The 17,500-nt window shown below is 41.0% G+C and overlaps 1 protein-coding gene across 1 annotated transcript in view; it reads left to right on the plus strand.

Annotated features, from left to right (window-relative positions):
- Nucleotides 1-16,430, plus strand: part of LOC138950062 (uncharacterized) — a 133,182-nt gene extending 116,752 nt beyond the window's left edge. Inside the window, exon 20 of the mRNA XM_070321842.1 lies at nt 15,332-16,430. Coding sequence (XP_070177943.1) covers nt 15,332-15,726 — 395 coding nt within the window. The 3' untranslated portion in view covers nt 15,727-16,430. The remainder of the gene's footprint in view (nt 1-15,331) is intronic.
- The last annotated feature ends 1,070 nt before the right edge of the window (nt 16,431-17,500 follow it).

A 17,500-nucleotide genomic window follows, 5' to 3' on the forward strand; every position in this document is an offset into this window, starting at 1 on the left:
TTTAGTATGGTGTCCTCGGAGTGCCTATTTTGGATCACAACAGCCTGAGTGCGTCCAGTCAGGTAGGAGCAGAACCACCCCAGAGCCGTGCCTGTTATGCCGAATGTGGTGTTCAACCTTGCCAGCAGTATATCGTGGTCGATGGTGTCGAACGCTGCGGATAGGTCCAACAGGGCCAGAAGCGAAACAGAGCCGCTGTCACAGGCAGTGAGAAGATCATTCGCTACCTTAAGTAGGGCTGTTTCAGTGCTGTGATCTGCGCGGTAGGCGGACTGTAATGGATAAAACATTACCTGTCTTAGCAAGATGCTCTGACAATTGGGCCAAAACAACCTTTTCAAGGACTTTCGAAACAAAAGGCAAATTAGAGACAGGGCGGTAGTTCTTAAAAGTGTTGATGTCAAGGTTAGCTTTTTTCAGGAGGGGAGTGACTACTGCATGCTTAAAAGAAGGGGGTACTTGACCGGATGTGAGGGATTGATTTATGATATCAGTAATGACAGGGAGTAATTCCTCTAGACACTCGCTTAATAGCTCTGAAGGAATTGGGTCGAGAATACAGGATTTGGGTGGAGCTTTTTCAATGATCTTCTTCACTTGTTCTTTAGTGACAGGGGAAAAATCGGTGAGGTGGGCGCCGTGAAATGGCGCATGCTCTGGATGCCCAGGAGCAGCATCAAGCTCGACTCGGATCTTCTCGATTTTTTCGGCAAAAAAGTCCCCAAACTTATCTGGAAGGTCATCAAGAGGGACGGAGTTTGGGAGCTTTTTATTTTGAGTTTTACCGAGGAGCTGCCCTGTGATCAGGAAGAGTTCTTTGCTGGAGGTGCTGTTCTCGATTTTCTGAGAAATAAACTGGTGTCTGTTCTTATCCACCATCTCTTTGACGGCCTCTCGATGAAAAGCAAAGATTTGCCTGTGGACCGTGAGAGCCGATTTCCTCCACTCTCTCTCAGCGCGACGCCGATCTTGCTTGGCTGTTGAGACCTCCGGCGTAAGCCAAGGTGCCGAGGGTCTGTCGGTGACTGTGCGTGTTGTGAGAGGGGCGTGCTTGTCCAGAATCCGGCGCAGGTCGCTGTTGTAGCTGGACACGAGGTCATGTCTGTCTAACTGGAGTGCTCTGACGTCATCCTTCAGTGCTGCCATGTCGATCCGCTTCATGTTGCGCGAGGTGACGACTCGTCTGGCAGGGCCTGGCTTCTGAAGGTCAAAGCTGAAAGAAATGACGAAGTGGTCGGAGATCAACATGTCCTGCACAATCAGGTCTAAGACGCCGACGTCCCCACCGACCACCACCCAGTCAAGGGTGTGTCCACGACGATGCGTCGGCCTGTCTACCAGCTGGGATAAGTTGAGAGTGGGGAGCAGTGTTTTCAGCGTGTTAACGTTCAAGTCCGACTGTGAGTCATAATGAAGGTTGATGTCTCCGACAACTACAAGATTACAGTGCAAATTGGCGTATTCGTCTAAAAGCTCTGTGAACTCAGCCAAAAACTGCGGAGTAGATAGTTTGTTCTTTTTATTGGGGGGAGGGCGGTATACACAAAGAAATGTGAGGTTTTGATGCGCTTCCTTTTCCGGTTTACGTATTTTCCGGTTTAACATAGCATTTGCGTGTTTTTGTCAGAAGAGTGATATTTGGTTATGAAGGAAGTCAAGTCCGCCATTACCTGCAACCTCAGTTGAGTGTTTACTTTGAACTTAAACTTGAACCGTAACAGTGTGTAGCCAGTTCGCAAGACCTGTTCATCTTCCTACCAGTTCCAACTGTTGTTATCAATGGGTCGCGCAGCTGGAGGAAGTGTTTATTTCCATTCGGAGCCCAGCTTCACATTCCCACATGATACCCTTGAATGACATTAGATATACGTCATTTCCGCTTGCAAAATCCCACATGTTACATGTCTGCTCTTGGAGTTGTTTGGAACTTAGTTCAACGAGTATTTTCTCGAACGTAACTTTTGACCCAGCTGTCAAGTAGGCATCATGAATTAGACGTACACCGGCAGTTATAAATCATGTTGTGCAAAAGACTCTAAAGAAGTAGAAAATTGTGGAAAATCGGGAATGCTTTCTCAGTTTGTGCACCCTGGCAACATTCAGCAGGAAAAAAACTGCATATGCCTTCCTCTGCAAAAGTCGCGCGAAGAATGCTGAACGGGCAGCGACGACTAGCTGTTCTTCTTCAAAATGATAAACTACCCCCCAATCCCTGAAAGTTTGTGCGATTTACCTTGTGGACATGAAGCCAGCAGAGGACTCAGGAATGCCCACTTAATTCCTTGATTTTACTTCCGTCACAAGAACTAAAAGAACATTCAATGTTCGTTAAATCTGTGGATCAAGTGACTCACGAAGCGGAGGAAATGAAAATCACCGGCAGATCTGTACAAGATGTTGAATTCTGCCAGGGAAACGAAGCCGCTGTCACGGCAGAGAAATCTCCGCCTACGAAAATCGGTAGATCTAGAGCAAGGTAAACATACGTTTTTCAACGCTTGTTCTCACACACACACACACACACACACACACACGTACACAAACACACACGCGCTCACACCATCACACACACACATATGAAAGAGATGGAATAGCTGATCGAGTGATGACAATGTTGATTGATAAGTATGTTTTGGTGCGGTGAACTTGAGGCAATATTGTTCTATCAATCCATCGATATATTTTACACTTTCACCCCAGAAATGAAGCACGTGTACACATATTGAACAAAAGAATCATTTTAAGCTTCCATTGGCATTGTTTCCTTTTTTTTTTGCAGACATGTTGGCAGGAAGTGAGTGTTTCACCCCACTCTTGCAAGGTTGGTTGATCACTGATGACAAGTTCTGATTGTTTGTCCTTTTTAAGCGGATGACAATCCGTACTCTGCAGATGGATCTAACCGATACACGGAAGCAACATTGGGAACAAACTGTTATTCAGTCTGTGAATATTTCATGTGTGAGGGGTATTACTGCAAGTACGTTCGCTAATGTAGATAAATAATTTTTGACTCAAACTTCAAGTTAAATTGTTTCTGCTGTCAGAGCCATCTTTCTGAAGGAACAATATTTTACATGCCACTGGATTGTTGTATATTCCTTCTTATTTTGCAATGACAGGCTCAGCTTTCATTTGATTGTAATGTGTTTCTTATTTGAAGCTTTGTATCATGAAAGCTCTGTAAAAGTATTGCACTTGTTTTGCAGACTACACTGGGCGTGGTAGCTATTGCACCTCATCCCCCCCCCCCCCCCCCCCCGCCTATTTATCTAACACACCCACACACACACACACACACAGGGTGCTGACAAAGGATTTTTTCCATTCTCCTTCAGGCCATCGCTTAATTTCTTGCAGACTGAGGAGCAATGTAGGTTTGAGCAGCTCCTAAACCTGGGGCACACAAGCCACAAGGTAAATAAGGTATCAGTATATGAAGAAATGTTTTCACTTTGATTTGTATCGCATCATTTTTTCATAAAACTCGTGGCAATTACACATTGTGCCAATAACATAATTATGAAGAATGAAGATTTTCAACTTATCATTGAAGAAAAGAAATCACACATTTTTGTTCATTCTGTATTTGATTATTATTTTCCAGTCTTTGGGTTGGCATAGTGGGTGAAATAAGGGTGAACAGTGTCGGTTGGTGTTATTTTTTCGGTCTTGGTGATGTAATATTTTTCCCACGGTATTATTCATGGTAATCATTGACTTTAGTGCAGATTACAGAGAAACAGTTTTTTGAACAGCCTCTTAAACTGAAAAGCTACAAGGTCAACAACATAAACAGGTTACAGGTGTATCAGGCATTGATGTTTTTAAAAAGATTTGCACAGCAATTTTTTTGTGCGTACAGAAATAATGAAAATAAGGCATAACAACTTTTATATTTTTGGAGTGGAATGAAATGTTTTCATTTTTTATTTTGAAGTGTTTTTGTATTCAGGTTTTATTCGATGGGTGGGGGTGGTTTTGGTGGTTCTGATTTTTTATGATGTAAGGGTGTTTTTCTTTTCTTAATTAGTTATTTAATTAGTTTATGAAAGGGGAGGGGGATTTAAAGTGTATTTCTAGCTTTTGGAGAAGTGCTAAATCTGTTAAAATGGAAATGAAATAAAACAATTGGTGGTGAGGGTTATTACAAAAAAAGTAAGGATTATTTCTCATACCTTTTTATTTTTTACTTAAAAATTATGTTACTGAATTTATTCATTTATTTTTAAAGAGGCAGACTGTGAGACAGGTGATGTAATTGAAGTTAGAATATCATGAGATGTTACTTACTTTCTTTACAATATCATCTAATTTGACAGTCCGACACTGAAGACTGCAGACTTCATGGCAGCCACTGACCTGACGATATGGCAGCCATGAATATCGAACGCAGAAGAAGAAAAAGAAGACAGTCTAACAGGAAAATAATTCTGGTATGCTCATAATTTCTATGCCAGTTTGAAAAAAGTCATGAATTGAAGTTTACCCAGGTTAGACATTAGCATGTCGTAATTGTGACAATGCATGTATCTGTAATCGCACCAAGAGACTTAATTAGAAAAATTGAAGTCATGCATCGTCAATATGACTACAATCACAAACTGAATAAGGGGAAACCATGTCATTTTTGTGGTCTGGATCATCAGCTGTTGCTCTTTTGCTGTAATGGTTTACTTGACAAAGCCTGTTTTAATGTGCTTCTTTATTTCTGTACACCTAGTGTCAACAACATGTAGGCGTTTGCAGACTGTTTATTGTATTTATGTTGTTTGTTTGTGAGTTAAACTATGGTGTGACCTAAATTGTTTGGAATTGGTTGTGTATGTTCTACTTTGTAAGTTGTTTCTCCATGCCCCCAGACATCATATGAAAACCTTCATACCCTAAAAAGACTTGCTTACGAGATGTTGTTTCTGATTGTTATGATTGGGGACAGGCAAGCTCTTGCAATTGTGCAAGCCTTGAGAAAACTGTCGAGTCTGATTTGCTAGAACAATCGATATTAACATGTTATTAAGATGAATATTGGATTACATCTTTGCAGGAACTACTTTAGCAGACTCATGTGGCCAGTCTCACAATGCAAAGAAGTTGAGTACATTGAATTATGTCTTTCCCACCTGTTCTGTGTTTAGTGTCAGTCGTGACTGCCTAATGAGAATTTAAAAACATGTTGCTAACTAACATGAACCCAACAATGAAATTTGATGTAGGTGAGTAGCCCATCTAGAAAAACGAACCTGGTTCATGTTAGTTAGCAACATGTTTTCACATAGAAAATGGTGGGCACCTGAACAAATATCTGCACATTACAATGAAGTCTTACTTTGTGATCTGATGGTTTAATACCCCCCCCCCCCCCCCCCCCAAAGAAGAAGCTCACATAACTACCAACTACACAATTTCATTACAGAATCAAACTATGGGAAGAATCAGGATTCAGCAGTGCTAGGTCGTTGAGGGGGATAGCCATCACTAGGCACTCAAAAATGAATAGTTGAGGTTTTCACGGAAATTTCTGAAGCTAGTGCTTGGAAGCTTCACATACAGACATTGCCAAAAAAATCCGGTAACCTACGGACAGGGAAGGGAACAAGAACGTCAAAAATGGAAAAGTATGTTTTTACTTTCAAACCATTGATAGAGCTCTGAAGCTTCACACAAGTTTTGCAGAGAGAGCACTCGGCCTATTCATTTTTGGCACTAAAACATGCACACACACACACACACACAAAAAGAAAGTTTTTAAAAAGTGGCGCCGATGTATTCTCACACTCACAGCCTTAGAATATTGCAGTTTGTATGTTACCAAATTGAGGTATGATTTTACTCCATGCAATTTACCTGACCAAATCTGCGACAGTCGGGCAAACTTCTTACGAGTCGGATTGGGCCTTCAATCAAATACTCAGAAACCAGCAGCTACTTTAAGTAATACTAGTTCTGTTGTTATTTTTTTATAGCTTGTACTGAATGTGTTTTCTTTTATCTCCTCAGAATCGAGTGAGCCAGAGAAAGACCATTGAGAGGGAGAGCGCACAGTAAAGCATATATGGCATGCACGTCGGTGGACCAGTGCCATCATCTTCATAACAAGAGATGCAGATCATATTTTCTTATGTTTAAGTATAGCTGTTAGCAAAAGTATTTGACGATTCTTGGGTACGACTTTCGTGTTTAATCCTATTAGCACAGCCCCAAGATCTGTTTTATTTTGATTTATCACTTATAGTTTTAATTTTTTTTTTATGGAATTAGTCCAAATGTAAATACATCTAAGGTTACAATATTGTTTTCTTGTATATACCCTTAAAACTACCTCTTCGTGTAAACAAATTGTAAAAAGAAGTGTTTGTTCAAGGGAGATAATTTGAAGCGATTTTTTGTTTAAATCAGTAAAACTGCGTAGTGACATCCTCAATTAAATAAAAAGAACAAGGAATAAAGGTATACACACAGGTTGTACCCATTTTCTTGATTGCACTGCTTTTAAGTAGAAAGCTTTTTTCTCAGAATTATTTTACAAATGAAATTCAAGGGAGGCAATTGATATGATAAAAAGGAAGAATACTCTACACATTCAGTGAAGTATATTTTACAAGACAGAACACAGGTTTTTTTTTCTGTGCCTACTACTTGACAAGAGAACCACGAGATTTGTGCAGATTTTTAAAAATGTTCCGTACAGTATATTTTACAAAGACAGATCCATACAATATATATATTTTTGTAATAGATGTTTACAATTTGTAGGTATGTTTTTTTTTTAAATCAACAGTTTAGATCTAGCCCCAACAAGTGTGTTTGTCTCGTGATTTGAGAGCTTTAGCACTGGAAGCTTAGAATCCTCTTAATCATTTACTTCAGTAGGTTAAGCCACCTACTCCAAAATCTTCTCTCCTATTCTGTGCTTACTACAGTGGACTTGACAAGAGAACCACGAAATTAGTTTTTTATGCAGATGTTGATTTTATTCTGTTCACTTTAATATTTTAATCCTATGTGCACATTTTGTTTTTTCAACTGTGTGGTTTTTTTTTTATTTTTTTCTTCTGTATTCAAAGTACGTACAAAAACCACAGCCTATCACAGCAGTATTATTAATCTGGATTTCCCTGCTAAGCACGTAATTTAACAGAACGTGTGCATGTAGCTAAAGAACTTAAAAATAATTTCTGCTACTTCACTTCACTTGATTGAAAATATGTCCAACCTCACACCCATACTCTCTCCTTAACATAATATTTGTTCACACAAAATTGTTTGCGGATTAGTCAATTTTGCGTAAAATATTCAATTACGATTTCTTTGTAGGTTGGAAAATTATGTAATAATCAAGATGGAAGAATGTTTACTAAACAGACAAATTCATTAGTCAAGCAACAAACAAAACAAGAAGGGCAAAGCCCATACGACTCACATGCTTGACCTTGACAGCAATGACATCATACACTAAGAACTGCTTTACACATTTTTCCTACCAAAATACATGTGACCTTGACCCAAGGTCAAGGTCATCCAAGGTCATGCAACACAAAGCTGTTAATTCAAGACATAGGAAGTACAATGGTGCTTATTGGCTCTTTCTACCATGAGATATGGTCACTTTTAGTGGTTCACTACCTTATTTTGGTCACATTTCATAAGGGTCAAAGTGACCTTGACCATGATCATATGTGACCAAATGTGTCTCATGATGAAAGCATAACATGTGCCCCACATAATTTTTAAGTTTGAAACAGTTATCTTCCATAGTTCAGAGTCAAGGTCACTTCAAAATATGTATACAATCCAACTTTGAAGAGCTCCTGTGACCTTGACCTTGAAGCAAGGTAAACCAAACTGGTATCAAAAGATGGGGCTTACTTTGCCCTATATATCATATATAGGTGAGGTATTGAATCTCAAAAACTTCAGAGAAAATAGGAAAAATGTAAAAAATAGCTGTTTTTTAGGCAACATTTATGGCCCCTGCGACCTTGACCTTGAAGCAAGGTCAAGATGCTATGTAAGTTTTTTTGGGCCTTGTCATCATACACCATCTTGCCAAATTTGGTACTGATAGACTGAATAGTGTCCAAGAAATATCCAACGTTAAAGTTTTCCGGACGTCCGGACGGACGTCCGGACGGACGGACGGACGGACGACTCGGGTGAGTACATAGACTCACTTTTGCTTCGCATGTGAGTCAAAAATGCTTTGCAAGATCGAATTCACACCAGCAATAAAACTGCTGACGGCAGAATACCCCCGTTAACTTCTCTGTCTGTTGGGTCAAACTACGCTACAGACATGTTTCTTCTAGTAGCTCCATATCATGTTATACAGTCTCTAAGACAGAACAACGCAATAACCTTTTTTTGTGTAGATTCGATTGACTTTTTCCTGAAATAAAATATTCAGGAAGCGGGTTCTAACTGAGTTAATATATTTCTGGAAAGCTGAACAACGCAATGCGTCTGTGACTGGTGAAAAAGCAGAGCTGGAGCTTTTTGTATTGTTTATCGTTGGTTTTATTACACGCGCACTCACATACGGTCAAAACATGTTGCATGTTCCTGCTTGACAAACAAATGCCTGCATACATGTGTGCACGTTCGTACGTACGAACATTCATACCTGTGCAAACAATCTACCACTTCAAGTTCAACACCCAAACCCCACACATTCCTTCAAAAGGAGTCTGAAATACTGGCATTCGTGGTACTGAACGAGGATCTCAACTTCCATTGTCTAGTGCATGTGGGTCTCGTGTTATACGTGTGAAACCACTTACTTTAAAAAAGAAAAAAAAATCTTGTAAGCTTATCAACTAAAAACAAACAAAAAACGAACCATTATATTCTTAAACAAACTGGTTAGAATAACAGATTTAGGAGAATGCAATGCAAGGAACATCTATATTATTATAATACGCGTGGGCTTCGTCGCCGTGTGGACGTATCTCCTACCAAACCCCGCCGGTTTGGACCCTGTCCCACGGTTTTCCCGTAGGAACGGCTCGCGATGTAGACGATAGGCTGGGTTAGATTAACGACTTCGAAAGCGAAATGGCTTTTTGAGGCCTTTTTAACGTGAAATGTCGTAGCAGACAGAATATCCCAGCTATCCCATTGGCCGAAAGCGAACGGTTTGACTAAACACTACGCGACCGCACCCCAGACGAACCTAGCCGTGTGTTTTATTTCTCTGACTTAAAACTCGGTACAAAGTATGATAATGTTGTGAAGATACTGGATATATACAAAATATTAGACTGATTTAGTTTGAGGCCCCGCAAGGTAGTGCAAGGTAGTGCAAGGTCAATTTAGTGGGGGGCGTCGGAAAAGATCTGTTTTCAAATGTAAACACAGTAGATAAAATAATAAGAAGATAGATAGATCTGTTTAACCAATCACAATGGAACTCCAAAATATTCCATAGATTTGTTTACTTAATTTTTAAAAGATAAGTTCGAAACATTATCATCTGATAAGTCGCCGTATAACCTTATAGGTTCCAGCGACTAAATATTCTTCCCCGGGTTTTCGAACCAAGGGCGGCAACTGTGCAACCATAGACATGTACGTCATCATGATCTCCCCTTATTATGCGTTATTCATCGTCAATAATTTGACCGTTATTTTGGCTGTCTTAGTGAAATGGTAAGATATATCTCTATGTTTTTTACATGTAAGTGTTCGGAAAAAATACAGTTATAGCAGTTATGTACAAAAATAAGCAGCATATGCTCTTTTCGCCAAAGTAAAGTCCTTTTTTCTTTTGGTTTCTTAAATGTGTCACAGCACACCGCAAGCATTTAGGCGAATAGCAAGTGAGTGGTATATATATATATCATCAATTATATAGTAGGTAACGGTGTTAATTACTTGCCATGTTCATTACATGTTTACCATATGTGTCATTGTGTATTTCTTAATGCCATGTAAGATATTACAATATGTCTGTCAACAGTGTGTCCAGTTAGATTGCGTACATGCATAGTCATCGTAACTCGAATTTTGTTTTACTTCGAATTACTTGGGATGCGCCGCATCGACTTCTAGCATGCATGTCACCTGCTCCAGGCATGGTCACGCGATGGTCAGGCCTCCAAGGCCATGTTTGCTTTATTACGTAAAACTAGAAAACTGTTTTTGCCTCTTGATGTCCAAATTGACCTCTTTGAAAAAACTGTGGTCCCTATTTTACTTTACGGTTCTGAAGTATGGTGCCCTTACATGTCTGATCTAGCTAACAAATTACAGATACGATTTTTTAAGATGATTTTGAAAGTTGGCAAATCAACACCAACAAACATGGTTTTGGGTGAATTAGGTCAGTTCCCTGTAAGTATTCAAGCGAAATGTCGTATGTTGAATTTTTGGTACAAACTTGCATTTTCTAATGGTTCTGACAAACTTTCTTGTGTGACATATCGTTTTTTGTTTAAAATGTATGAATCTGGTGTATACAAGTCAAAATTTTTGCTTTCTGTCCATGGTGTTCTAAATGAGTTAGGCTTTAGTGATTTTTGGCACAATCAAACTATCGATAATGTAACGGATGGTGGTTATTTTAATACTTTCAAAGCACTGATGAAAAATAGGCTACAAGACCAATTTGTCCAAACCTGGCATTCAGAAATAAATAACAATGAGTTTTATTATAATTATAGAATGTATAAAGAGAATTTTGAGTTTGAAAAGTACTTGTCCATCCTGCCGGTTAATTTAGCAAACGCTGTTTTAAAATTTAGAACACTGAATCATAAATTGCCTATACAAAAAGGTAGGACTCTTGGTATTCCCAGACAAGACAGAATCTGTCACAAATGTTCATCAGGTGACCTTGGGGACGAGTTCCATTATATTTTTGTATGTCCTTTTTTTTACCAATTATAGAAAACAGTTGTTACGGTGCTATTATTATGCCACCCCAATTCAGTTAAATTCAGAGAGCTTTTTTCCACTACAAAAAAGAGTTTATTGCTAAAACTCGCAAAGTTCATGACACTTGTCATGGACTGTTTGAGAAGCGAGTAAAATTTAATTATCTTTTAGCTTTATACTCCGTTATCTGTTTTGTGTTGTTTGTAATAGTATTTTTGTCCTTATGTTAACTCACCCATCACCCCCCCTCCCCCTTCCCCCCATTTCCCATAGTAAAGAAATGTATGTAATCACTTTGCACTTGTAGTGTTTTATTATTATTATTATTATTTAAGTTATTGAGACATCCCAGTGCACTAAGGGATTTATAGAGCAAATCGAGAAAATTCATTATTGAACGAAGCGCATAGCGCTGAGTTCAATAATTATTTTCGAGATTTGCTCTATAAATCCCTTAGTGCACTGGGATTGTTTCAATAACGATATTGTCGGTACCGCCAGAGAAAAAAGAAGATACAACACGCACATTTTGCTACGCGCATTTGAATAGGCATAACTGTGTGGTCAGGTCGTATAGAAGATCTACTTTTGTGTGGGCTGTCTCGTGTGTTGTGCTTTCATCACACGCAAACTCTTGTTTTAATTTCTGTTGGTAAATTCCAGTGTAGCGTTAAGCTAAACAGTGATGATCTTTCTCTCATTTGAACTCGGAGAAAGGACTGTGCTTTCAGTTATTTGCGGTTCGAAACCTTCATCGAGCTTCGACAGATTGACTGTGCAGAGTTGTGCCCCTTGCCAAGGTCGACGGAAAGCCCATTTTCAAAATAAACGTGGCATGTTTTTCGTGTGGTATCTTCCCTCATCGGGGAGTCTGGTACTAAATATGAACGGTAAGAATGCTCTGAACCCTACACGTATTATATCCCCATCGTTTTATCGTTCACATTTGCCTAACATGTTTATTTGCTGAGCGGGATTTATGTCGTCTGCTAGGCTATTGCACTGAGTCTCATTTTAAAAACAAAAATTGCTCGTCCCGTTGCACTGAGTCTGCACACATAAAGAAGGCTGGTAATAAGTCTTATATGTGTTAAGAACGTTCTAAACCCTACACGTTTTCGATTCCGATTGTTCTTGCCTTAAAATAAACGGAAAGCATTCATTTACTGAACAGATGCAGTCGTATTTCAGTGTAGTCTGCTACGTGCTGATCTAGCTGCGACGTTATCGGAATAACACTTGTGTTTTCTGTTAGCTGCTGGGAATTGTATACTAACTCATCATTTGGTAATGTGGATAATAAGGTACATGCCACCAACATGGCATAATTATGAGAGGAATCTTCGCAAGTCGAAACTGAAAAATTAGACACAGCGGGTTCTATTTTTAGATCAGTGCAACTGTGGGCGGCACAGGCGCATGCAATCTGTCAGAAAAAAAACCACTTCTGCTTTAATTGAAAAGCAGGACATTTATGGTCATAATCATTGGTATTGTGGAGAATATAAGCTACATGTCATTAATTAATTCTGAGGATGAGAGTACAGTCTCGCTTTGGCAAAGGGTGTAAGAATACGCTCTGTGGAAAAGTTAGCGCACTCCAGGAGTGCGCTAACAGATTTAAGCGCATCGCCATTAGCCAATCAACTGGTTCACATCAGTCATGTGACACCAGTACTTACTGACAATTATTATTATTATTATTATTATTATTATTATTATTATTATTATTATTATTATTGTTGAATTGTTTCTTGTATTGTTTTTGCTCTCCCTCACCCCTCAACTACCTTTTCTCTACATAGTCTGATTTCTTTTTGTTTTAGTTCCTTTTATTTGGTGTTGAATGAAATGTGTTTTTATTGTGTTTTTTAATTTTCCATGTACCCTCACGGGGTTTTTATCGGAATAAAACTTGACTTGACTTGACTTGACTTGGCGCACCAAATTATACGCATGCGCCGCGTCTAGACGAACCTAGCCGCGGTGTGGAAATATCTCCAACCAAACCCGGCCGATTTGGCCCCTGTCCTTCGGTTCCCCGTAACAACGGATCGCGCTGAACACGATGCGCTAGGTTAGATTAGCGAGTTCGAAAGCGAAATGGCTTTTTGAGGCCTTTCTGTGTGAAAGTTTGTAACAGACGAACCTAGCCGAGCCGAGCTATCCCATTGGCCGAAAGCGAACGTTGCCATGGCACAAAGGGGACGTCACTCTCCTCCCCAGCTTTGAATCGCTCAAGGGGACATCACTCGGGGCCTTCCTGCAACAATTTGCAACACTTTTCCTTCCTGCAACATTTTGTAACCTAGCCGGAGCTATCCCATGTGGTTGTTCGCAGAACGCAGAATCAATTTCACATTTTAACATTTTATTTTTTACTCACATGTTTGCTGAAGTGTACAAATTTTGTTCCATTTAGTGCGTTTCCCCCCCCCCCCCCCCCCCCCCCCCCGTCTCAAGACATATATGGTGATGTGTATAACTATTGTTCTCTGGGCAAATTTTGTTGCACATTTATGTCCCTCACTTATGTCAATGTAGCCGCTAATTTGTTTAAGTCCAGTCAATCGTACAAACGTTTCATTGTGGGTGACTCGAGCTGTCGGGTACTGCGACGAGATTTCTTTCCCAATTATATGATTGGTGTTAAATATTCTTTTACACATTTTAACTAGCATTCATCATCTTGGTTGAAGCGTCACATTGATTGAATTCTCAGACTGTCCACATTGACTGAAATCTCAGAAAAGGGCACAATTTAACGCTGTTGTACTGTTTCCCAATTACATGATTTGTTATTGTTCACAGAACCCACTGTATATTTACCACTGGGTTACATTTTCATTCCTATTTGCTGATGTGTAAAACTTTTTTTTGTACTGTGCACACTATTTGCTCATTTAATGCTGTGTTTATGTGTTTGTTTCACTCCCATGTGTCATATTTTCTGAGATTTCGGTCAATGTAGCCACTTTTTTTGTTTTGCCGCATTTAGCCTTTCCTTCGTAACTGTCTGCCTTCACCAAGCTGTAGATTCTTGCATTACTAATGGCGAGCAGCTACGCAAGAAAACAAAGAAAGTGTATTCAAGCGCCGAGCCTGGTAAAAAGAAAATATCGCTACATTGACCGAAATTTCAGAAAGCGTCACATGTTTGCTGCTGTGTAAATGGTTTGCAGTTCATTGCACATTGAACGCTGCTTTTCTTAGGTTTGATGTTTTATCACATTTTGTTGTTCTGTGTGTGCTAGCGCTTTTTGGGGGTAAATTTGTCGCAATTACTTCTAAATTTAATATGTTACTGTTGTCACTGCACAAGTCATGGCCAATCCACCTCTGTGCTCTTTTTTTTTTATCTCTCCCAATAAATGTATGGCATTTTGTTCTGTACGCGCGTGCCATTGCACATTGAACACGTTTTTGTTGTTGCTTATTCATAATTAACTCTGTAATTAATGAAGAAGAAAAAATCCCGTGCGGAGCACGGGTATTACTAGTCTTTATTCAATTCGGTCGATGCTTAGATCTAGAAAAGCACCCACTCATTCCAGTATAATGGACAACAAATTTCCAATTGAAAAAGTTCCAGATCTAGACAAGGCAGCACTAGCAGCAATTTTAGCTAGCAGTAGCAAAATCGAACTTGCCCTGCAGTCATGCAAGGTCGAACCACTTTCCCTGCCTAGTGGCGATTTCGCGGGTAGAGGGCCGGTGCTGGCACACTCGGAGTGAAACGACATGTCACCTACTTCGATAGCTTCTCCGGACAAACGTGTACAAACAGCGTCCGGGTTTACCGCTTCGATACATTCTGAGTAGGATTCCAAACCCTAGTTGCTCATGTTGGTAACAACTGGCTATTTGTTTATCAGATGTGTCGTTGTTCCACATTAAACGATGCTAGAATGCAAGGTCGCAATCATTTGGTTATCAAACCAGGTTGTGTTCTTTTTTTTAATCACCTTTTTCCGCGCAAACTGTTTTGCGCCATTTCTTCAGTTGAAAGTAAACTTCCGACTGGGCGGGACCGGAAGCGGAAGCGCATCCCTATTTCTGATTGGACAATGCTGCCGACGCCCACTTGACCCCCACTACAATGTCAAGGTCGGAAAGTCGTGAATAGCGTTCGTGGGATACCTCCAGCTTCGCTGGGATAAATCGACTTCTCGTACTTTTTTGTTGGTGGTTGTGTCGCCGCTGGTGTTGTTGCTGTCGTTGGCGACGACGATGTATGGAGAGGTCAATGCTGTCGGTGATGGTGATGCGGTTGATGTCGTTCTTGTCAGTCAGTGTACGGTTCTATTTGATGTGTATGTGGTTGTCGATGATGTTGGTGGCGGTGGTGGTAGTGGTGTGTGTAGTTGTTGATGCGGTTGGTGATGGTGGTGTTGATGTTGTTGTTGCTATTGGCGATGTAGCGACGAGGGTGATGACGGTGTGTGTGATGTTGCAGGTCGCCATGACAACGGGCCAGGGGAGCAGGGCGGGCTGCGCTACAACGACGTGTTCATCATGGGGTCTCTCATTGACTGTGCACCTGACACACCTGATGATGACAAGCACTCACCTGCCCCCTTCATCCGGGGCCTGCGTCAGCTGGGGATCCCCACCCGTGTCGTGGATAACTGGGACAGCGAGGCGGTGAGACGGGTGGCGGAGAACAGCTGGACTCCACTGGCTGTTGCTGACGCGGTCACCATTGTGAATCAGAGGACGGTATGGGGTCTGGAGCGCAAGGTGGTGGTGTACCTGGACGGGGGGTTTGGTGATGATGCTGACCGTACTGGCCGCCTGCTCTCCATGTCGCGCTCCACGGCGCAAGTGATCTGGGTCAAGCCTGAACCTTAACGTTGATACACCGTGTGTCGTGCACTCCCTCTCTCACCTCTCTCCGCCACCACCACCCCCACCACCACCCCCGCCACCATCCTCCATACCCAACAACCGCCAACACGTCATCTAACACCTGCGAATCTACCTGACGATCACCTGGTATTTACCTGTGTACTAATTTACACGTGCAGACGATGCTGAACCTTTCCAAACACCTTGCCGTGGCGGGGGGACGCTGGCAAAAGGACAAACGCAGGTCCGGCACACCTGGAAGCCTGTCAACTGTTACCTGCAAAATCAGGCGGGTGTGTTGCGACAGGTAGGACAATATCAGGTCGGGTTTTGTCCAGTGAAACGAACTTCTGCAACTACCGAAAGGTGACATATACAGGTGAAAGCCTCCGCTACCGCTCGCCCTGACCGCTACCTGTGACTCACCTGTGACCGATACCTGTGACTTACCTGTGACTACCTACAGGTGGAAAAAACGCACACTAGGTACAGTGGTGTCTGTCAGGGTTTATTCCCTGTGGTTAAATTCATCTTCACTTTGCCTGAAACACAAATTTGCTCAAAATACTAATCTTGAATGACATCAAACGAAAAATGCGTCATGATAAATGACGTCATAGCTGTGTTTTGCTGGTGGCCAGATGGAGAGAGAGAGACAGAGTCAGAGAGAACACAGGTGTACAATAAAGATACACACGACCTGGAACTGTCAGAGAGAACACAGGTGTACAATAAAGATACACACGACCTGGAACTGTGAGGCTTCACTTCATGAGTTGCTTTGTGATTGTGTGAGTGTGTTGTGTGATGTCTGTTCACTTTGTTTCAGAATTGAATAACTCGCCCAGTGCCAATAAGAAGCGACCAGCACATTGTCAACAGCTTCCCAACGTTTTGTGTGTGGCTTTTTTGGGTTGAATATTTATGTTTTTGAGTGTGGCTTTTTGGGTTGAATATTTATGTTTTTGAGATTAATCGTTCACCAGCACGGGATGATGAGTATACCTGTCGTGATGTAGAAAAAGCCGTAGAGTCGTACTTTATACACTGAGCACAAACAGGTAAGCATTTTGGTTCTGGTGTGTGGCTTCGATGTTAAACCGCAGTATTTTGCTCAGAAATCTATGTGCATTTGAAAATCGGTTTCTCTTCTGCTCAAAAATGGTTTCATAGCACTGGATCAGTATTTCGGAATGACGTCACGGGTGCCAGAACACACCTACCCTTAAAAACGGCTTTTTGTTATGGTACGATTCACTTTGAACCGCCAAAACGGTCGCCAAAACTGACCAATATTTCACTTTTTTGACGTTAGCGAAATTCTTTTAAGTCTTACCTCACTGGGCATGCCAATAATGTCTAAATCCGCCAAGCGGTCAGGGTGATCAAGCGTGTTACAAAAAGCAACCACACCTTTGAAAAACAGCGAGAAAACGGGGGGGTTAGAGGTGTTTTTGATGGGTAGCCGTTACTGATCTGCAATAAAGAGAGAACAGCTTCTATTAATTCCACTTAGTGATGACACAAACCCCTCTCTACGAGCGTACAAATCCTAAGAGCAAACGCACAGTCAGAAAGAATTCTGGAACGGTTTTCCGTTAAAATGTTGAAAACGTCCGTAACTCCCAAGAGCCAAATGTGACATGTAAGCAACTGGACAGGCTCAACACGCGATTGTTCCGCAACATTGGTGCGAACATTCAGACACATTCTTTTGCGGGCTCAAAAGATACAGGCTCCGAACTTTGTAATGCTGCGTCGCTCACAAGAAATAACA

This window comes from Littorina saxatilis, linkage group LG16 (assembly GCF_037325665.1).
Source record: "Littorina saxatilis isolate snail1 linkage group LG16, US_GU_Lsax_2.0, whole genome shotgun sequence".
NCBI lineage: Eukaryota > Metazoa > Mollusca > Gastropoda > Littorinimorpha > Littorinidae > Littorina > Littorina saxatilis.